General features: G+C 47.1%; 1 protein-coding gene across 1 annotated transcript; it reads right to left on the bottom strand.

Annotated features, from left to right (window-relative positions):
* Positions 1-455: 455 nt before the first annotated feature.
* On the bottom strand, positions 456-19,945 carry LOC140722210 (uncharacterized). The gene is made up of 8 exons (XM_073036999.1): positions 19,762-19,945; positions 14,342-14,437; positions 12,625-12,720; positions 6,698-6,787; positions 5,703-5,798; positions 5,349-5,438; positions 3,980-4,065; positions 456-3,702 (listed from the first exon to the last, which is right to left on the bottom strand). The coding sequence occupies exons 1-8, from the start codon at positions 19,943-19,945 to the stop codon at positions 3,628-3,630; spliced, it is 813 nt and encodes a 270-aa protein (XP_072893100.1). The 3' UTR covers positions 456-3,627.
* Positions 19,946-23,898: the final 3,953 nt, after the last annotated feature.

Genomic DNA, 23,898 nt, shown 5'->3' with positions numbered 1-23,898 from the left:
CCCAGCCCTGTAGTGAGGGGAGTTGGTGTTTACAGACCGTACACTGTGGAAGATGTGTGATGTCTCACACTGACCCCGTCCTGTAGTGAGGGGTGTCGGTGTTTACAGTGACCGTACCCGGGGTGTTCTGTGATTAATCTCATCATTCGGGAGATCTGCTCCTCCTGAAACAGGCTGAGTCTGTGTGCTCACTCTCAGTTCTAGGCTTCTAGATTTGAGTGGCGTCACTACTCAAGTGGATCCTACTTCATAATCTGATCAACACGTGGATGAAGACATGGTAAAGGAGCGAGGGCTTCAGATTTGTAGATAATTGGGTAGTTTTCCGGAGAAGGTGGGACCTGTTCCGGCGGGATGGTTTACATCTGAACTGGTGGGGCACCAATATTATTGCAAGTAAGTTTGCGAAAGAGGCTCCAGTGGATTTAAACTCAATACGGGGGGGGGGGGGGGGGGGGGGAACCAGAGTGTAGGAAGAGATGTGTGGGAAAAGGAAGAAAAAGAAGATAGTAAAGTTGTTTGCACCGTTAGAGATAAACAGAGAGGAAGAGATGGAGAATTTCCTAAATGCATTTATTTTAATGCTAGGAGCATTGTAAGAAAGGTGGATGAGCTTAGAGCATGGATTGTTACCTGGAAATGTAGTTATCAGTGAAACATTGTTGCAGGAGGGGTGTGATTGACAACTAAATATCCCTGGATTTCGTTGCTTCAGGTGTGATAGAATCCGAGGGACAAAAGGGGGAGGTGTTGCATTGCTTGTAAGAGAAAATATTACAGCGGTGCTCTGGCAGGATAGATTAGAGGGCACATCTAGGGAGGCTATTTGGGTGGAATTGAGGAATGCGAAAGATGTTGTAACACTTATAGGGGTGTATTATAGACCAGCTAATGGGGAGTGAGAATTGGAGGAGCAAATTTGTAAGGAGATAGCAGATATTTGTAGTAAGCACAGGGTTGTGATTGGGGGAGATTTAAATTTTCCACACATAGATTGGGAAGCCGATACTGTAAAAGGACTGGATGGTTTGGAGTTTGTAAAATATGTGCAAGATATTTTTTGCAGCAATCATGGAGGCATCAACTAGAGAAGGGGTAGTGTTTGATCTCCTGTTAGGAAATGAGATAGGTCAGGTGACGGAGGTATGTGTTGTGGAGCACTTCAGGTCCAGTGATCACAATGCTATTAGTTTGAATATAATTATGGAGAAGGACAGGACTGGACCCAGGGTTGAGATTTTTAATTGGAGAAGGGCTAACTTTGACGAGATGTGAAAGGATTTAGAAGGAGTAGATTGGGACAATTTGTTTTATGGGAAGGATGTAATAGAGAAATTGAGGTCATTTAAAGGTGAAATTTTGAGGGTACAAACTCTTTATGTTCCTGTTAGGTTGAAAGGAAAGGTTAAAAGTTTGAGAGAGCCATGATTTTCAAGGGATATTGGAAACTTGGTTCGGAAAAAGAGAGATATCTAAAATAAATATAGGAAGCATGGAGTAAATGAGGTGCTCGAGGAAGATAACGAATGTAAAAATAATCTTAAGAAAGAAATTAGAAAAACTAAAAGATATGAAGTTGTTTTGGCAAGTAAGGTGAAAATAAATCCAAAGGGTTACCACAGTTATATTAATAGCAAAAGGATAGTAAGGGGTAACATTGGTGACTTAGAGAATCAGAGTGGACAGTTATGTGTGGAGCTGAAAGAGAAGGGGAGATTTTAAACAATTTCTTTTCTTTGGTATTCACTAAAGAGAAGGATATTGAATTGTGTAAGGTAAGGGAAACAAGTTGGGAAGTTATGGAAACTATGACAATTAAAGATGAGGAAGTACTGGCACTTCTAAGGAATCTAAAAGTGGATAAATCTCCAGGTCCTGACAGGATATTCCCTAGGAACTTGAGGGAAGTTGGTGTAGAAATAGCAGGGACTCTGACAGAAATATTTCAAATGTAATTAGAAACGGGGATGGTGCCGGAGGATTGGCATATTGCTCATGTGGTTCCATTGTTTAAAAAGGGTTCTAAGAGTAAACCTAGCAATTATAGGCCTGTCAGTTTGACATCAGTGGTGGGAAACTTAATGGAAAGTATTCTTAGAGATGGCATATATAATTATCTGGATAGACAGGGTTTGATTAGGAATAGTCTGCATGGATTTGTATGTGGAAGGTCATGTTTGACAAATCTTATTGAATTTTTTGAAGAGGTTACTAGGAAAGTTGATGAGGGTAAAGCAGTGGATGTTGTCTATATGGACTTCAGTAAGGCCTTTGACAAGGTTCCACATGGAAGGTTAGTTAGGAAGGTTCAATCATTAGGTATTAATATTGAAGTAGTAAAATTGATTCAACAGTGGCTGGATGGGAGATGCCAGAGAGTAGTGGTGGATAACTGTTTGTTAGGTTGGAGGCCGGTGACTAGTGGTGTGCCTCAGGGATCTGTATTGGGTCCAAGGTTGTTTGTCCTATACATTAATGATCTGGATGATGGGGTGATAAATTGGATTAGTAACTATGCAGATGATACTAAGTTAGGTGACATTGTGGAAAAATGAAGTAGGTTTTCAAAGCTTGCAGAGAGACTTAGGCCAGTTAGAAGAGTGGGCTGAAAGATGGCAGATGGAGTTTAATGCTGATTAATGCTGAGTTTAATGGTGCTACACTTTGGTAGGAATAATCCAAATAGGACATACATGGTAAATGGTAGGGCATTGAAGAATGCAGTAGAACAGAGTGATCTAGGAATAATGGTGTATAGTTCCTTGAAGGTAGAATCTCATGTGGATAGGGTGGTGAAGAAAGCTTTTGGTATGCTGGCCTTTGTAAATCAGAGCATTGAGTATCGGAGTTGGGATGTAATGTTAAAATTGTACAAGGCATTCGTAAGGCCGAATTTGGAATATTGTGTACAGTTCTGGTCACCAAATTATAGGAAAGATATCAACAAAATAGAGAGAGTACAGAGAAGATTTACTAGAATGTTACCTGGGTTTCAGCACCTAGGTTACAGGGAAAGGCTGTACAAGTAAGGTCTTTATTCTTTGGAGCATAGAAGGTTGAGGGGGGTACTTGATAGTGGTATTTAAAATAATGAGGGGGATAGATCGAGTTGACGTGGATAGGCTTTCAGCATTGAGAGTAGGGGAGATTGAAACAAGAGGACATGAGTTGAGAGTTAAGGGGCAAAAGTTTAGGGGCAACACGAGGGTGAACTTTCCTCAGAGAGTGGTAGCTGTGTGGAACGAGCTTCCAGTAAAAGTGGTAGAGGCAGGTTCGGTATTGTCATTTAAAGTAAAATTGGATAGGTATATGGACAGGAAAGGAATGGAGGGTTATGGGCTGAGTGCGGGTCAGTGGTACTAGGTGAGAGTAAGCGTTCATCACGGACTAGAAGGACTGAAATGGCCTGTTTCCGTACTGTAATTGTTATATGGTTATACGGTTAAAAGCACGCCGGCTGCGTCACACTGGGGAATCAGCAGAGTGTAGCAACATCTTTGGGCTCTCCTAGGATTAACCCTCTGTGAGCCGTATACTTGTCGAAAGGCAGGCTGGAGTAAGGGAGAGGTTGTAAAGCGTCAGGGAGATGGAACTGCAGACTCCTTCACTTGTTGACGGATCACTCCTTCACTCCTCTGGAGGCTCCGACGTGCACTGCACAAGCTCGATCTGAGGATCCGGATCATCGAACATCTCCCGGAGCTGCGGCCAGAGAGGAGGAAAGATGAATGATTGCCGAGGAAGGAGAAGTTGATGGTGAGATAGGAGGAGAGGAGCATTAAGACAGGAGGCAGAGGTGTGACAGAGAGGGAGGGAGCTAAGAGGAAAGAGGAGGATGAGAGGAGAGAAAATTGAGAGGGTGATAGAGAAATGAGGGACTGGGAGGGAATGGGAGGAGGAGAGGGGAAAGGAAGGAGAGGGTATTTGTCCCCGTGTTCCGCCCTCCCTCCACCCCATCCCTTTCAGCTCACTCTCTCACCTTGTTTCGAATGGCTTCCCGCACTTCTTCCTCACTCATGTCTCCTCTCGCTGTCACCTGCACGTCAATCCACCCGTCCTCTTCTCCTGAACAAAACAGCCCAGTGTCAACATGGTGTCACTGTCAGGTCAAGTGCTGCTCACAGGATGTGCTCCCTCATCTTTGTCACTTCGATCGTGCAATCTCATCTCCCCCACCCCAGCAGTTTGATTCCTCCCCACATCCTCATCAAATATCTATGTCAATATCCGTTTAGACAGGGACAGGGAGAGTGTGAGAAAAGGGCAGGGGTGGGGTCAGAGAGAGAGTGTGCACAGGTAGTGAAGAGAGGCAGCGAATGAGGGAGGGGCAGACAGTGAGTGGGGTGGAAAGTGGTAGTGAGAAAAGAAAGAGAAAGATGGATGAATCCAGAGTGAGAGACAGAGAAATGGAATGTGGGATTTCCCAATTACCTGGATTGGACAGTTTTATCGACATGGGAAATGATGTCAGTTACATCCACATGTAAGATTAGAGCAGTACACGGTCATTGGTACAGAAGATTAGAGCCCCTGGTATTGGGTGTAGTGTGTTAACGAGGAGTGAAGACTTATGATCACACGGAGAATGGACTTTTGGAGGAACACGTCATGGAAACTGGCAAGAAACCTCCCTCATTCACTCAGCATCCCTCTGTATTCAGGCCATTCCAGATATCAGTCAGCTCCACTCCCTCTCACCACCCCTCAGTCACTCTCTCCCTCCTCAATCACTCCGACCATCTCTCCTCACCCACACATCCCTCCCACCACATTCAGTCATTTCCTTCCTCAGTGACATCAGGTCTCTCCATTCAGAATCAGGTTTAATGTCACCGGCATAATCTCCTCCCACATAAACATACATTTACAAACCAGCAGTGCACAAAGAGAGGACAAAGTAATGGAAGTAGTGATCATGGGTTCATTGTCCATTCAGGAATCTGATGACGGAGGGAATAATCTGTTCGTGAAATGCTGATTGTGTGTCTTCAGACTCCTGTTCCTCCTCCTTTGTGATAGCAATTTGAAGAGGGATTCCTGAGTGATGGGTGTCTTTAATGATGAATGCTATTCCGTCTCCCCATCACTTTCCTGTCATAACACCCCCACACACCCTTTCTCCCGGTTACTCTGACCCTCTCCCTGGTCTCCACACTTACCCTCTCCAGCCATCTACTGGCTCCTCGGTCCATCATCTCCCCTGACACCGTCATTCATGTGCCCTGCACTGCAGGTCGAGCAGGTGAATGGGTCCAGGAGTGGGGGACTGGGGCAATGGGCGAGAGGGGGAGAAGGGAGTGGAGGAGTGGAAATGATGAAATGTCTCCAACAGTCCCAAGACTTCGTACCTGAGGTATCCATTGGGGCGGAGGACGGTTTCTGTATACACCCTCCAGTAGTTGATCCTTTGGGCTGTTCCCCTGTGGAAGTCTCCTGGTCTGCAATGAAGGAATACCCAAAACAGGTCATCACAGTGGGACAGGAGTTCAGGGAATGGGAGACTGGGTCTGTGGTGAAACTGACACCATCCCTCTCCTTCCCAATCCTCCCCTCACTGCCCTCAGTTTGACACAGGAATGATTGTTTCACTTCCCTATATATAAATGCATGGTTGAATTACAATAAACTTCAACTTGAATCGGCTCATGAGAACTTCTAGGTTACAAAGTTATGGAATGACACACGTTCGCAAGACTTGGTACCTGAGGCTGTATCTCGAGCTGGGTCTGAAGAAGTTTTCTGGGAAAAATCTCCAGTGGATGACCTTTCAGACTGTTTCCCTGTGGAAGTCCCAGGACCTGGAATGAAGGAATGGAGAAACATGAGAGTGGAAACACAGAAACAGATCATCAGGCAAGAGATGAGTCTGAGGGAATGGGGATGGGGTGTGTGAAGAAACCAACAATATCCACTTCCCTATTCTGACTCTCCCTCCCAAACCACCATGACTCCAGGTCTCTCTCAGCATGAATTTCTGCAACTGAACATGGCAATGAGGGTTCCCTTCAGTGAATCCCACCACCATTTCCCGAGCCTGCAGACTCTTATGGACTAGTGGTCAAGCATGAATCATCTTCTCTCCTTTAGTGTCTCCAGTCCAACATCCACCCCTCTCTGCTCACTCACTCCACCTCACACTCTCCAACCCCAATCCTGACCCTATTCAACACGTCACAAAAACAATCTCTACATACAAATACGACGTTACTTCAAAACTTCACCATTCTCCACTGCGAAGACCAACAATGCACTCTCATGTCCCAACTCTTCCAAAACTCCCCAATATCACTAACCTCCATGGACTCACCAGGTATCCAGTCAGTTCCCACCTGGTCATTGGGGCCTTGACCCTCTCAGTGTTTCCCACCACCCACAACGCACAATGATCATTGTCCAATCCCTCATCCATCCCATCCTAACACTACCCTAGCTCAGTCCTCTTGCTCTGGTCACCAACCCACCTCACCCGGCCCATGGACTAAACTCAGATCAAGGTCATTACTGCCCACGTTATAATTGTACAACACTCTCCCTTGTAGTGATCCTGGATGGTGCTGAAATTTGTCACAGGGAGGAGAGAGGAACCTCTCACTCCATCATTCACACCCCATCCCCTGCATCTAGCAGGTAAACTGGTCCCTGAGAAGCTGTATTTTACAGTGTGAGATTGAATCCATACAGACAGAAGAATTCACACCTGGGCTCGTGTCTCCTGCTGGGACAAAGGATGATTTCTGGGTGTGTTCTCCAGACACTGACCCATCGGTCTGTTTCCCTGTGGAACTACCTGTGTGTAGAATAGAGGAACAGAGAGAGTGAGAGAGTGGAGACACTGAAGCAATCATCATGAGTCAGAGGAACAGAGGAATAGGTGTGTGTAGAAACCAACATCACACACGGTCTCTCCACTGTCTCTCCCAATTCCTTGTCACCCCTGATCATTCCCTTCAGTGGGAGTCAGGACGAAGTTCAGGAATCAACATGGGGATCAGTGTTTCTTCAATGATCCCCACCACTGATTCCTGAACTGCACTGTCCAGCTGTGGGTCTGTATACTTCCAGTGTCACTTCCTCTCCAGCCACCTCTTACCCCGTCCACTCAATTGCCCCTTCGGATTTCCCCTCCAATCTGTCATTCACTCCATTCAACCCTCCTTCCTACCACTCTCTTACTTCACTCCCCCTCACTCCTCTCTGCATTCACTATCCTCACTCCCCTACAGACTACTCACCAGTTCCATCCACGATTCTCCACTCTCCCCTCTTCTCTCTGTCACACTCTCCCCTCCATTCTCTTTATTCCCCTCTCCTGCCCTCCCCTCCCTCCTTTTCCTCCCCCACTGTCAGTCCTCCACTACTCCTTCAGCACTTACCTGCATACCCTTCACCCCACAGACCCTCTCTCAACCTCCATCATCTATAGCCCTTCTTCCCCCCCATTCTATTCTCTCCTGACCTACACTGTTCATCTTCTCCCTCCTCCCCATGCTGTCCCTTCCTTCCACTCTCCCTCCCTCACTTCCCCTCTCTCATCTCCTCTTCTACCCTGTCCCTAATCTCTTCTGCTCTCTCTCATCCCTCCCCTCCACACTCTCTAATCCTCTGACCCCTCCTCCACTCATCTCTATCCCTCCCTGGGATCACACACAAACTAAACACCCAGATCTGTGGAGATGTGCGGCAGACATCACAAGGACTTTAATGGGTTTCCGTTGTTCGTGTATTCCCCAGTCCGACACAGAGTGTTGAGCTACAGGGTCTAGTCTGTGCAACCTGCTATTCTGCCTATTCTCATTGACCCACACTTGGACCATAGTCCCTCATACTGTTCCCATCCTTGTACTTATCCAAACGTCTCCTCAGTGCTGCATTCAAACCCACATCCACCACTTCACTGACAGCTCATTCCACACTCTCAGTACCCTCTGAGTGAAGAGGTTGACCCTCAGGTCCGAGACCGTCGGACCTACCTGGAGAATACCTGAGGAGGAAGGTAAAGCTGTGCAAGTGCAGGTGACGTCAGCGGCGAGCGCGGGCTTTAAAAAGCGACCCACTTTCAGGAGCGGGCAGCGGAGTGCGCAGGAGCAGAGTGCTGGGCTTTGGCACAAGAGGACTTCGACAAGTAGCCTGTTTTTCATTTATTCTGACTAATCTGGGATCAGGTGATGGGGGAGACAGTTTGAGCAGTGGTGTGCTCCGTATGCAGTATGTGGGAGGTCAGGGTCAACACAGTTGTCCCTGATGACCACACCTGCAATAGGTGCATCCAGCTGCAGCTCCTATCAGACCGAGTTAGGGAATTGGAGCAGGAGCTGGATGAACTACGGATCATTCGGGAGGCAGAGGCAGAGATAGATAAGAGTTATTGGGAGGTAGTCACACCGAAAAGACAGGAGGTAGGCAAATGGGTGACAGTCAAGAGAGGCAGGGGGAGCAGATAGAGAGAGAAGAGCACTCCTGTGGCTGTTCCCATCAAAAATAAGTATACTGTTTTGGATACTGTTGGTGGGGATGACCTACCAGGAACAAGCTGCAGTGGTCCTGACTCTGGCACTGAGGTTGGACCCTCGACTAGGAAGGGGAGGAGGGAAGAGAAGAGAGCGGTATTGATAGGGGATTCTATAGTCAGGGGGGCGGATAGGAGATTTTGTGGGGAAGATCGGGAGACTCGGATGATATGTTGCTTCCCTGCTGCCGGGGTCCAAGACATCTCAAATCGGGTGCAAATCGGGTGCAATTCTCGAGAGGGAGGGCAAGAATCCAGATGTTGTGGTCCATGTAGGGACCAATGACGTGGGTCAGATGAGTGAGGGGGTCCTGCGTAGGGAGTTAGGTGCGAAGCTGAAGAGAAGGACCCCCAGGGTAACAATCTCTAGATTGCTACCTGTGCCACGTGCCAGTGAGGCAAGGAACATAAAGATTAATACGTGGCTGAGAGGATGGTGCAGGAGGGAGGGCTTCAGGTTCGTAGATAATTGGGCTTTGTTCCAGGGAAGGTGGGATCTGTTCCGAAGGGACGGTTTACACCTGAACTGGAGCGGTACTAACATTCTTGCAGGGAAGTTTGCTAGTGCTTCTTGGGGGGGTTTAAACTAAATTTGCGGGGGGCGGGGATCCAGAATGTGAGAGAGGATAGCGAGAGGAAGAATAAAGGACAGGGGGGGACTACACGGTTCCGGAATATTAAGTGTGTCGTAGAGAAAGGTGAGGCGGAACAAGTGATAAGGAGGACACATGTACAGAGGGATGGTCCGACAGAACATGGAGTTAAATGTGTTGAAAGAATAAGTAAATTTAAGAAGGACAACAAAATTCTAGGGGCGTTAAGCCCGATGGGAGTTCAGGGAGCTGGGTTAAGCACAATAGACAGCGATTCAAACAGAGAGAGGAGAAATGGGCTAAAAATTCTATATCTGAATGCACGAAGTGTCAGGAATAAGGCGGATGAGCTTGAAGCCCAGGTGCGAATGGGTAACTATGATGTTGTTGGGATAACGGAGACATGGCTGCAGGGAGATCAGACCTGGGAAATGAATGTACAAGGGTATACGTGCTATCGTAGGGACAGAAATGTGGGCAGAGGGGGTGGGGTGGCCCTGTTGGTGAGGGATGAGATTCAGTCCTTTGCACGGGGGGACATAGGGTCAGGAGAAGTAGAGTCTGTGTGGATAGAACTGAGGAACAGTAAGGGCAAAAGGACCCTAATGGGTGTTGTCTACAGGCCACCAAACAGTAGCATGGATATTGGGTGCCAGTTGAATAGGGAGTTAACATTGGCATGTGGCAAAGGTAATGTCACAGTAGTTATGGGGGATTTCAACATGCAGGTGAACTGGGAGAATCAGGTTGGTGCTGGACCACAGGATAGGGAGTTTGTAGAGTGCCTACGGGATGCATTCTTGGAACAGCTTATACGAGAGCCGACCAGGGACAAGACTATTCTTGATTTAGTGTTATGTAATGAACAGGATTTGATAAGCGATCTTGCAGTCAGGGAGCCATTAGGAGGTAGTGATCATAATATGATAAGTTTTTATCTGCAATTTGAGCAGGATAAGGGCAGCTCGGAGGTGTCAGTGTTGCAGTTGAACAGGGGAAACTATGGAGCCATGAGGGAGGAGCTGGCCAAAGTTGACTGGATGGATAGCCTAGCAGAAAAGACAGTGGAACAGCAATGGCAGGTATTCTTGGGAATAATGCACAAGGTGCAAAATCAGTTCATCCCCCAGAGAAGGAAGGATTCAAAGGGGGGAAAGGGGCCACAGTGGTTGACAAAGGAAGTCAGAGATTACATAGCATTAAAAAAAACGAAGTATGACAGAGCTAAGGTGAGTGGGAGGACAGATGATTGGGAAGTTTTTAAGGAACAACAAAACTTAATCAAAAAGACAATACGGGGAGAAAAAATGAGGTACGAACGCAAGCTAGCTAGGAATATAAAGGAAGATAGCAAAAGCTTTTTTAGGTATGTGAAGATAAAGAAGATAGTTAAGAACAATGTTGGGCCCTTGAAGAATGAATTAAGTGAAATTGTTATGGGAAACAGAGAAATGGCAGAAGAATTTAATGAGTACTTTAGATCTATTGTCAGGTTCCCCCTTAACTATTTCACCTTTCACCCTTAACCCATGACCTCTGTAATGTCAGTGGAAAAGCTTGTATTGACACGACCTGTACCCTCATCATTATATATACCTCCATCTAATCTCCCCTCATTCTCCTTCATTCCAGGGAATGAAGCCCAAACCTATTGAACCTTTCACTATAACCCAGGTCCTCAAGTCCCAGCAATATCCTTGTAAATTTTCCCCGAACTCTGTCAAATCTTATTGACGTCTTTCCTGCCAGCAGCTGACAATATTCCAAATCAGGCCCTGCCAATGCTTTATACAACTTCACCATAACATCACGACCGAATACTTTGATTTATGAAGGCCAAACTGCTAAACGCGCTCTTCACGACCCGATCTACCTGTGATGCCACTTCCAATTATGAATCTCTATTCCCGGATTGAACAGGGAGAGAAACATTCCCCTCAGTGATCTTCTCCTCTGACACCAGATCTGGTGGTGGACAAACCCAGCCCAGGTTCTCAGTCATTGCTTCCTGGGTTCCCACTAGTTCACTACAAATCTGAACCAGTCAGAGAACTAACTGTGGTGTGGGGGAACACCACTGGGGAGATGGGAGGTAACAACACAGGAAGAAACTATCAACTAAAATCAAATGGGTTAAACCTCAAACTCCACACTATTCTCCCCACCACCCCCCCCCCCCCCCCGGGCCATTCACACCTCCCTCTTCAGTCAACCCTCTTCTTTAATCTCACACCCCATTCTTCTCTCATAACCATCCATCCTTCCTATCTGAGACACTGAAATCCCTCCCCTTAGTTCTCCCCCACTCCACACACACAACCCTCGCAATTCACTCCATCTTTCTCCTGTTAGACACTCCATCCCTCCCTCTCCCAGACACCACCACACTGTCTCCTCAGTTCATCTGCTACTCACCCAATACATCCCACTTTCCTCTATTACTCTGTCCAACAACTGTGGAGCAACATACCTTCCCTCTCCATCCCGTCACAGTTCCTATCTCCCCTTCTCTCATTTCTCACTAGTTTCTTCCCTCTGATCTGTCAGTCTTTCTCTCTGACCTCTCAGAACATCCCTTTGACACTTACTCCATCACTCTCAGCTCAATCATCCCTCTCACTGTGCCCACCAAGTCCCCTAATGCCCTCTGATTCCCAAACACTTCAAAAACCACCCAATACCCTGATGCACCATAGTCCTGCCCAATCTCCATATAACGTCCACTATTCGGCAGGTGTCCAGTGTATTCCCACCCACCATAAGGGCTGCGATTCTCCTGGCATCTCCTCCGATCCCAACATGATGTCCAATCTCCAATCCCTCGGCCATCCCATCCCGACTCAACCCATTTGATAGCCCAGCATCTGCCAGTGAACCCGAGTCCCGTCGATCCATGTCCCATCCTCGCTGCCCTCTTTAAACAACGGAACAACATTCACCACATTCTAGGCACCAGCGGTGAGCGATGAAACAAATATCTCCACAGAGTTTCCTTCAATGATCCCCACCACTGATCCTGATCTGCACTGTCCAGCTGTGGACCTGTGAATCTTCAGCATCACTTCATCTCCAGCCACCTCTTCCTGAACTCCTCCCCCAACTCTATGGCACCTTCTCGTACCTCATTCCCTCCTTGTCTGCCTTTCCCCTCCAATTAGCCCTACTTTCTACCCACTTCTCCATTCACTCGCCCCATTTCCATCCATCCAGTCACCATCCTCCCTCCACTACTCTATCTTACACATTCCCCTCCATTCCCTTGTTGGTGCTCTCTCCTGTCCTGCCCTACCTTCCCAACTATCCCTCCTTCCCTTTGAGTCACCAGTGGCTAATGACGAAGCAAATGCCTTCACCAAATGTGAGCTCGCTTGAACTTCGTAGAAATTTCACACAGACAGGAGGGAAGAATAACTGAACACTCATTGGCAGCCCGTTATGACGCACATCCAACAGCTGAATTGGTCTGTGAGAAGTTCGACATCACAGAGAGAGACTGAGAGACCCCGATGGCAAAAGAACTAATACCTGAAGTTGTCTGTCCTGCTGAGACAGAGGATGGTGATGGGGTGGGTTGTCCTGTAGATGATCCATCGGGCTGATCCTTTGTGGAAGCCTCCAGGTCTGGAACAAAGTAACAGAGACATGGGAGAGTGGCAGAGATTAAACAGGGACAATAATTCATAAAGATGAGAGATTCTGCAGATGCTGAAAATCCAGAGCAACACACACAAAATGCTGGAAGAACTCAGCAGGTCAGGCTGCATCTCTGGAGGGGAATAAACAGTGAATGTTTTGGGCTGAGACCCTTCATCAGTACTGGAAAAGAAGGGGGAAGAAGCCAGAATAAAGAGGTGGGGAGGAGTACAGCTGGCAGGTGCCAGGTGAAGCCAGGTGAGTGGGAAGGTGGGTGGATGAGGGAGGGTGTGATTTGAGAAGCTTGGAGGTGATACATAGAACAAGGGCTGAAGGAGGACTAATCCCATTGGAGAGGACAATGGACCAGAGAGTAAAGGAAGTGAAGAGGGTGTCCAGAGGAAGATGATGGGCAGGTGAGCAGAACAGAAGGGCTAAATAGTGAGCCAAAAAGAGGTGGAAGGAGAGGGAATTGGTAGGGGTATAAATTACTGGAAGTTCGAGAAATCAGTGTTCATGCTGTCAGTTTGGACACGACCCAGACACAGTATGAGGTGTTGCCCCTCCAATCAAAGTTTGACCTCGTCATGTCAGTGGCGGAGTCCTTGGACAGACATGTGGGAATGGGAATGGGAAGTTGAATTGAAATGGGAGCCACTGGGACAACAATTTGGAAAGGAGGTCGCTGATCTGAAGAGATACCAAAACCATCCAGTCCCTGTTCAGCAACTCTCCCTCGTGAATGTCTGTGACCGGTCACTACTCTCAGTCAGAGCCCAGATGAATATTTGGGGCTGAAGAAGAGAAAGATTGCTCCCTTTAATGACCTCACCACACATACCTGCATTTGCAGACCCTGCTTGGGTGGTGGTCAAACCCAGACCAGGGTCTCCCGTTACAGATCGCTGGGGTTCATGAGTTGTGTCTGACTGGGAATCTGTAATAAGAAGATATACAAAGGATGGGAAAGTAGTAAACAAGTTTTACGTTCAATCAGGTAGCAACTCAATGGCAGGAACAGGAGGTTCAAGTCCAGGTCAAATCTGTCCTCTGAAATACATACACTTCACTCTTCTTTGCTCTTTAATTCCTCTACCCTTGTCTCACAAATCCCTCTCCGCACATCTCCCTCTCTCAGCATTCACTCTGTCTGCATCACTCTCTTTTCAGTCTCTCCTTCCCTCCCTCTAGTTGGAGTGTCACTCTCACTGATCTCTCTGTCTGACTCTCCTCACACAGTCATCACTCTCTTTTTCCTCCCACTCTAGCATGGATGTCTGCAAAGATCAAGTACTTCAGGTTCTACACAGCATACATTCTCTGATAATAAATGGAGCCATATGAAACCTCCCTCCTGTGTCACTCTCAGTCTCTCCACCCCTCTCTTTTCATTCCTCCCACCCCACTCTCTCCAACCCCCAACAGAGCCTCATCCCTCACGACTCACCAAACCCAACCTAACAGACAGGACAGAGGATCCACTGACTCCATCATTCACAGCCCTACCCACAATGCACTGTACATCCAGTAGGTGAACTGGTCCATGGGAGGTTCAACCTCACAGAGTGACAGAGACTGAATAAACACAGACAGACATGAGACTTGGTACCGGAGGATGTGTCTCCCACTGGGATAGAGGTCGGATTCTGAGTCTCTTCTCTAGTAGGTGATCGTTTAGACTGGTCCAATGTAGAAACCTTCATGTCTGGAACAAAGCAACACAGAGCTTAAACAACACAACAGGGACAATAATTCACAAAGACGAGAGATTCTGAAAATCCAGAGCAACACACACAAAATGCTGGAAGAACTCAGCAGGTCAGGCTGCATCTCTGGAGGGGAATAAACAGTGAATGTTTTGGGCTGAGACCCTTCATCAGCACTGGAAAGGAAGGGAGAAGAAGCCAGAATGAAGAGGTGGGGAGGAGTACAGCTGGCAGGTGACAGGTGAAACCAGGTGAGTGGGAAGGTGGGTGGGTGAGGGAGGGGTTGATTTGAGAAGCTGGGAGGTGTTATGTGGAAGAGGTAAAGGGCTGAAGGCGGAACAATCGAATCGCAGTGAACAGAATAAGAGATGGGGGGGGGGACCTGAGGGAGGTGATGGGCAGCTGAGGAGAACAGAGGGGTTAAGAGGGGAGCCAGAGTCAATGTTCATGCTATTAGTTTGCAGGCTACCCAGATGGAATATGAGTTGTTGGCCCTCCAGTCTGAGTTTGGCCTCATCATGTCAGTAGAGGAGGCCTTGGATAGACAACTGGGAATGGGAAGTTGAATTGAAATAGGGATCTTTACCTGAGCTCACAGACCCAGCTGGTGTGGTGGTCAAACCCGGAACAGGTTCACCTGTCATTGAGCCCTGTGGTTCCGGAGTTGTGTCTGACTGGGTATCTGTACGTGAGCTTGAAGACCCTGCTGTGGTGGTGGTCAAACCCAGGCCAAGTTCTGTGGTCACAGATCCCTGGGGTTCCCGAGTTGTGTCTGACTGAGAATCTGCAATAAGAAGATATACAATGGAAGAGTAAAGTAGTGAACAGGTCTTACGTTCGATCAGGAAGGATCTCAATGGCAGGAATGGGAGGCTCAAGTCCAGGTCAAATCTGACTACCTCTACCCTCGTCTCCCAAATCTCTCTCCTCACATCTCCCTCTCGGCATTCACTCTCTTGTCAGTCTCTCCTTCCCTCCCTCCAGTTGGAGTGTCACTCTCACTGATCTCTCTGTCTGACTCTCCTCACACAGTCATCACTCTCTCCTCACTCACCTCATTCCTCCCACTCCACCATCCCACATCTCTCTCCATCCCTCTCTCCAGTGTGTTTTCACCCATTTCCTTCTGTCCACGTACTGAATTACTCAAATCCCATTCCGGTCGTTTCTATGTCTCATCAGTCACCGTGTAACTCCTCACAGTCATTCCTCCCTCCTCTCTGTGACCATCCTCCCCTCTCAACTACAATGGGAGAAGGAACATCAGGATTTCACTGTGGCAGAAGTATGGATGGAAATCTCTGTGGTCGATCTCTCTCTCTATCTCTCCCCCTCTCCCTCTCCCTGTCTCTCTCAACACTGCGGGAGTTTTCTGTCGATTCTCGAGTCGGAGAATCTCAGAATAAAAAGTGATGCAGCAGACTGTAAGATCATCACAGTGAAAATACAAATAATAATAATAATAATAATAATACAAATAATAATAATAATAATAATAATAATAATAATAAATAAGCAATAAACATTGTGAACAGGAGATGAAGAGTTCTTGAGAGTGAGTCCATAGGTTGTGGGAACAGTTTATGAGTGGGATGAGTGGTGAGTGAAGTTTTACCCCTCTGGTTCAGCAGCCTAATTTCTAAGGGGTAATAACTGTTTCTGAACCTGGTGGTGTGTGTCCTGAGGCTCCTGTACCTTCTTCCTGATGGCAACAATGCAAAGAGAACATAGAACATAGAAATCTACAGCACATTACAGGCCCTTCTCTACAGTAACCGTGGTGTACAAAGGCTGATGTAAACAGCCTCTAGAAACTGTCTGGAATTTCCCTACTACATAGCCCTCTATGTTTCTAGCTCTAAGTACCTACCTAAGAGCCTCTTAAAAGACCCTATTGTACCTGCCTCTACCACCATCACCGACAGTGCATTCCACACACCCACCACTCTCTATGTGAAAAACTTAGCCCTGGCATCCCCCTTGTACCTACTTCCAAGCACCTTAAAACTATGCCCCCTCGTGTTAGCCATTTCAGAACTGGGAAAAGCCTCTGACTATTCACAGGATCAATGCCTCTCATCATCCGATACCCCTCTACCAGGTCACACCTCATCCTCCATTGCTCCAAGAAGAAAAGGCCAAGTTCACTCAACCTATTCCATAAGGCATGCTCCCCAATCTAGGTAATATCCTTGTAAATCTCCTCTGCACTCTCTCTATAGTATCCCCATTCCTTCCCGTAGCGAGGTGACCAAAAGTGAACACTGGACTCCAATTGGGGTCTGACCAAGGTCTTGTATAGCTGTAACAACACTGTCAAATTGTGCAGCAGCTTTGAGTGTCCTATGGACATGGACCCCAAGATCTCTCAGATGCTCCACACTGCCACTAGTCTTACCATTAATATTATAATGTCTTCAAATTTGACCAACTGAAGTGACGCACCTCACACTTAACTGAGTTGAACTCCATCTGCCACTTCTCAGAGCAGTCCTGCATCCTATCAATGTTGCGCTGTAACCTCTGACAATGCTCCAGACTATCCACAACATCCCCAACTTCTGTGTCATCAGCAAACTTACTAACCCCCCCCCCCTTCTACTTCCTCATCCAGGTCATTTATAAAAATCACAAAGAGGAGGGGTCCCAGAACAGATCCCTGTGGAACACCACTGGTCACTGACCTCCATGCAGAATACAAACCATCTACAACCACCATTTGCCTTCTGTGGGCAAGCTGATTCTGGATCCACAAAGCAAGATCTACTTAGATCCCATATCTCATTACTTTCTGAATGAGCCTAGCATTATCAAATGCCTTACTGAAATCCATATACACTGCATCCACTGCTCTACCTTCATCAATGTGTTTTGTTACATCCTCAAATAATTCAATCAGTTTCGTAAGGCATGACCTGCCCATGACAAAGCCATGCTGACTATCCCGAATCAGATTATGTTTCTCCACATGCTCATAAGTCCTACCTCTCAGGATCTTCTCCAACAACTTGCCCATCACAGAAGTCAGACTCACTGGTCAATAATTTCCTGGATTATCTCTACTCCCTTTCTTGAACAACAGAACAGCATTTGCAATCTTCCAATCCTCTGGTACTTCACCTGTCCCCATTGATGATGCTAAGATCATCGTCAGAGGCTCAGCACTCTCTTCCCTCACTTCCCTCTGTAGCCTGGGGTATATCTCATCTGATCCCAGCGACTTACCTACATTAATATTTTTCAAATGTTCCAGCACAGCCTCTTTCTTAATGTCTATATACTCAGGTATTTCAGTCCACTGTAAGTCATTCCCACAAATGCCAAGGTCCTTTTCAGTAATGACCGCTGAAGTAAAGAATTTATTAAGTACCTCTGCTACTTACTCTGGTTCCATGCACATTTCCACTATCGCTCCTGACTGGTCCTATTCTCACACGGCTCATCCTCTTGCTCTTCACATTCTTGTAGAATGCCTTGGGGTTCTCCTGAATCCTGCTCACCAAGGCCTTCTCATGGCCCCTTCTAGCTCTCCTAATTTCAATCCTGAGCTCCTTCCTGGCACCCTGTAATTTTTGGAGCTCTAACAGTACCTAGTTTCTTGTACCTTTCTCTTAACACTTTTATTTTCTCTTATCTAGATTTTCTACATTCTTTGTCCAGCATGGTTCCTTTACCCTACCATCCTTTCTGTGCTTCAATGGAACAAACCTTGCAGATCACCATGCGAATGTTCCCTGAACATTTGCCATATATCTGCCATGCTTTTCCCTGAGAACATCTGCTCCCAATTTATGTTCCCAAGTTCCTGCCTAATAGCATATTCTCCCCACCACCACCACCACAATTAAATATTTTCCCAAATTGTCTGCTCCTGTCCCTCTCCAGCGCCATGGTGAAGGAGATAGAGTTGTGATCACTATCTCCAAAATGCTCTCCCACCGAGAGACCTGACAGCTGACCAGGTTCATTTCCTGATACCAGATCAACTACAGCCTCTCCCACAGTTGGCTTATCTGCATCAGGAAACCTTCCTGAACACACCTAACAAACTCCACCGCATCCAAACCCCTTGCTCTAAGGAGATGCCAGTCAATGTAAGGAAAGTTAAAATCACCCATCACAACACCCCTCTTATTATTGCTCCATTCCAGAATCTGCCTCCCTATCTGCTCCTCGATGTCTATGGGGGGGGGGGGGGGGGGAAGGTTCTGTAAAAAAACAGCAGAGTTATTGCCCTTTCCTGTTTCTGACTTCCAGCCACAATGACTCCATGACTTCCTCCTTTTCTGCAAACATGATACTATCCCTGAATAGTTGTGCCACTCCCCCACCTCGTTTGCCTCTCTACCTGTCCTTTTTCACACATCTTAAAGCCCGGGCCACTCAGCAGCCATTCCTGCCCCTGAGACATCCAAGACTCTGTAATGGCCACAAAATCATAGTTCCAAGTATTGATCCACACTCCAAGTTCATCCACCTTGTTTATGATATTCTTTGCATTAAAACAGACACATCTCAAACCATCTGGCTGAGTGCTTCTTTGCTCTATCATCTGCCTATCCTTTCTCATAATTCCCAACAACCTGTCACTACTTGTGCGCCAACCACCCCATCCTCTGCTCTTCACTAGTTTAAACCCTCCTCAACAGCATTAGCAAACCTCCCTCCCAGGATATTGGATCCCCTCCAATTCAGGTGCAACCTATCCCACTTGTACAGGTCACCCCTTCCCCAGAAAAGGTTCCAAAGATCCAAGAACTCGAAACCCTGCCTCCTACACCATCTCCTCAGCCATCTGCACTATCTTCCTGTTCTGACCTTCATGAGCTCGTGGCAACAGGAGTAATCCGGAGATTACCACCGTGGAGGTCCTGCTTTTCAGCCTCCTTCCTAACTCCCTAAACTTACTGTGCATGACCTCTATCCCTCTCCTGTCTCATTGGTACCAACATGTACCACGACCTCCAGCTGCTCACCCTCCCCTTCAAGAATATTCTGCAATCGTTCAGAGACATCCTGGACCCCAGCACCCAGGAAGCAACACACTATCCTGGCGTCTCTTTTCCTGCCACAGAATCTCCTGTCTGTCCCCCGAACTATCGAGTCCACTGTGACTATTGTTCTGCCTGACTTCACCCTCTCCTTCTGAAGTTCAGAGCTGACCACAGTGCTGTTGATCTGGCTGCTGCTGCCTTGCCCAGATAGGTCACCCCCCTCAGCAGTATCCTACCTGTTGATGAGGGGAATGGCCACAGGGGCACTCTACACTGACTACCTTCTCCCTTTACCTCTCTCGGTGTTCACCCATCTACTCCCCGAATACTGCACTCTGGGTCTAACACCTGTTCACAAGTCATATCGATCAATTGTCCTGCCTGCTGGATATTCCTAAGTTCATCCATCTCCAGCTCCAGGTCCTTTATGGGGTCTTTCAGGAGCTGGAATCGGCTGCACCTCCCGCAGGTGCAGTCATCAGGGAGACTATCCGGTTCCAGGAATTCCCACATCCTACAGGGGGACCATAGAGAGGAGCTATAGGCAGATAGTCACTCCAGGGCCTCGGGAGACAGAGAGGTGGGTAACAGTCGGGAGAGGGAAGGGCAAGAGGCAGATGCTAGAGAGTACCCCTGTGGTGGTCCCCCTTAAGAATAAGTACTCCTGTTTGAGTACTGCTGGAGGAGACGGCCTACCTGGAGGAGGCAACAGTGGTCACGTCTCTGGTGCAGAGTCTGGCTCTGTGGCTCAGAAGGGTAGGGAAAGGAAGAGGATGGCAGCAGTGATAGGGGACCTATAGTTAGGGGGTCACACAGGCGATTCTGTGCACGCAGAAAAGAAACGCGGATGGAAGTTTGCCTCCCAGGTGCCAGGATCCGGGATGTTTCTGATTGCGTCCACTATATCTTTAAGTGGGAAGGAGAACAGCCAGAGGTTGTGGTCCATATTGGTACCAGCGATATAGGCAGGAAAAGTGAGGAGGTCCTGAAAACAGACTACAGGGAGTTAGGAAGGAAGTTGAGAAGCAGGACCTCAAAGGTAGTAATCTCTGGATTACTGCCTGTGCCACGCGACACTGAGTATAGGAATAGAATGAGGTGGAGGATAAATGCGTGGCTGAGAGTTTGGAACAGGGGGCAAGGATTCAGATTTCTGGATCATTGGGACCTTTTTTGGGGTGGGTGTGACCTGTATAAAAAGGACGGGTTGCACTTGAATCTGACGGGGACAAATATCCTGGCAGGTGGGTTTGCAAAGGCTCTGCGGGGGAGAGATAAAATAGAATTGCCGGGGTATGGGAACCAAACTGAAGTGACAGAGGAAAGGGAGGTTGGGTCACAAATAGAGAAAGTTTGGATACAGTGCGAAAGGGAGGATAGGCAGGTGATAGAGAAGGATGCACTCAGACCGATGGTTTGAGATGTGTCTATTTTAATGCGAGGAGTATTATGAATAAAGTGGATGAGCTTAGAGCGTGGATCAGTACTTGGAGCTATGATATTGTGTCCATTACAGAGACTTGGATGGTGCAGGGGTAGGAATGGCTACTTCAAGTGCCAGGCTTTAGATGTTTCCGAAAGGACAGGGAGGGAAGAAAAAGAGGTGGGAGCGTGGCACTGTTGATCAGAGATAGTGTCACGGCTGCAGAAAGGGAGGAAGTCATGGAGGGATTGTCTATGGAGTCTCTGTGGGTGGAAGTTAGAAACAGGAAGGAGTCAATAGCTCTACTGGGTGCTTTTTATAGACCATCCAATAGTAAAAGGAACATCGAGGAGCAGATACAGAGACAGGTTGTTGTGGTGGGAGATTTCAATTTCCTAAATATTGATTGGCATCTCCCTGGAGTGAGTGGTTTAGATGGGATAGAGTTTGTTATCTCTTCAGGCAGGTTTCTTGACACAATATGTAGATAAGCCTACAAGAGTACTTGATCTGGTATTGGGAAATGAACTTGATCAGGTGTCAGGTCTCTCAGTGGGGAAGCATTTTGGAGATAGTTATCACAATTCTATCTCCTTTACCATAGCACTGGAGAGGGATAAGAACAAACAAGTTAGGAAAGTGTTTAATTGGAGTACAGGGAAATATGAGGCTATCCGGAAGGACTTGGAAGCATAAATTGGGAACAGATGTTCTCAGGGAAATATACAGCAGAAATGTGGCAAACATTCAGGGGATATTTGCGTGGAGTTCTGCAGAGGTACATTCCAATGAGACTGGGAAAGGATGGTAGGGTACAGGAACCATGGTGTACAAAGGCTGATGTAAATCTAGTCAAAAAGAAGAGCTAATGAAGCGTTCAAAAAACTAGGCAATGATAGAGATCTAGAAGATCATAAGGCTAGCAGGGAGGAGTTTAAGAATGAAATTAGGAGAGCCAGAAGGGACCATGAGAAGGTCTTGGCCAATAGGAATAAGGAAAACCCCAAGGCATTCTACAAGTATGTGAAGACCAAGAGGATAAGACATGAGAGAATAGGACAAATCAAGTGTGACAGTGGCAAAGTGTATATGGAACCGGAGGAGATGGCAGGGTATTAATGAATACTTAGCTGCAGTATTCACTATGGAAGAGGATCTTGGTGACTGTAGGGATGATTTGCAGTGGACTTAAAAGCTTGAGCATGTAGATATTAAGGATGAGGATGTGCTGAAGGCTTTGGAAAGCATTAAGCTGGTTAAGTCACTGGGACCAGACGGGATGTACCCGAGGCTACTGTGGGAAACAAGGGAGGAGATTGCTGAGCCTCTGGCAATGATCTTTGCATCATCAGTGAGGACAGGAGAGGTTCCAGAAGATGGGAGGGTTGCGAATGTTGCTCCCTTATTCAAGAAAGGGAGTAGCAATAGCCCAGGAAATTATAGAACAGTGAGTCTTACTTCAGTGGTTGGTTATTTGATAGAGAAGATCCTGAGAGGCAGGATTTATGAACATTTGGAGAGGCATTATATGATTATGAATAGTCAGCATGGCTTTGTCAAAGGCAGGTGGTGCCTTACGAGCTGATTGAACTTTATGAAGATGTGACTAAACACATTGATGAAGGTAGAGCTGTAGATGTAGAGTATATGGATTTTAGCAAGGCATTTGATAAGGTACCCCATGCAAGGCTTACTGAGAACGTAAGGAGGCATGGGATCCAAGTGGACATTGCTTTGTGGATCCAGAACTACTTTGCTAACAGAAGGCAAAGAGTGGTTGTAGACGGGTCACATTCTGCATTGAGGTCGGTGACCAGTGATGTGCCTCAGGGATCTGTTCTGAGACCCTTACTCTTTGTGATTTTTATAAATGTCCTGGATGGGGAAGTGGAGGGATGGGTTAGTAAATTTGCTGATGCCACAAAGGGTGGAGGTGTTGTGGATAGGGTGGAGGACTGTCAGAGGTTACAGCGGGATATGATGCCAAACTGGGCTGAGAAGTGGCAGATAGAGTTCAACCCAGATAAGTGTGAAGTTGTTCATTTCGGTAGGTGAAATATGATGGCAGAATATGGTATTAATGGTAAGACTCTTGGCAGTGTGGAGGATTAGAGGGATCTTGGCGTCCGAGTCTACAGGATGCTCAAATCAGCTGCGCAGTTTGACTCTGTGGTTAAGAAGGCATATGGGGTATTGGCTTCATCAATCGTGGAATTGAATTTACAAGCCGAGAGGTAATGTTGCAGCTATATAGGACCCTGCTCAGACCCCATTTAGAGTACTGTGCTCAATTCTGGTCACCTCACTACAGGAAGGATGTGAAAGTCATAGAAAGGGTGCAGAGGAGATTTACAAAGATGTTGCCTGGATTGGGGAGCAGGCCTTATGAGAATAGGTTGAGTGAACTCGGACTTTTCTCCTTGGAGTGACGGAGGATGAGAGGTGACCTGATAAAGGTGCATAAGATGATGAGAGGCATTGATCATGTGGATAGTCAGAGGCTTTTTCCTAGGGCTGAAATGACTAGCACGAGAGGGCATAGTTTTAAGGTACTCGGAAGTAGGTACAAAGGAGATGTCAGGGGTAAGTTTTTTATGCAGAGAGTGGTGAATGCGTGGAATGGGCTGCCGGCAACGGTGGTGGAGGCGGATACGATAGGGTATTTTAAGAGGCTCCTGGATAGGTACATTGAGCTTAGAAAAATAGAGGCTATGGGTAATCCTAGGTAGTTCTAAGGTAAGGACATGTTCGGCACAGCTTTGTAGGCAAAGGGCCTGTATTGTGCTGCAGGTTTTCTATATTTCTATCTTTCTATTTCACTATCATATCTGCCACCCTGCCTGCACTGTACGATGGGTAACAAAGACCAGACCGGTTAACCTGTTTCTTTGGCCTCAGCCTCTTCTTATCAAAGCCTGACAACTCCTACTCTCATCGCTGACCTACTTCCCAACAATGGCCGCCCCGTTTGCCCCTTCTGTACTTTTATTTAATTTGCAGTGCTCTGCTCCCTACGCTGATCAGACCTCCGGAATGTCCGAAC

The sequence above is a fragment of the Hemitrygon akajei genome, unplaced genomic scaffold (assembly GCF_048418815.1).
Source record: "Hemitrygon akajei unplaced genomic scaffold, sHemAka1.3 Scf000072, whole genome shotgun sequence".
In the NCBI taxonomy this organism is placed as follows: Eukaryota; Metazoa; Chordata; class Chondrichthyes; order Myliobatiformes; family Dasyatidae; genus Hemitrygon; species Hemitrygon akajei.
This window is presented reverse-complemented; position numbering and strand designations above follow the sequence as displayed.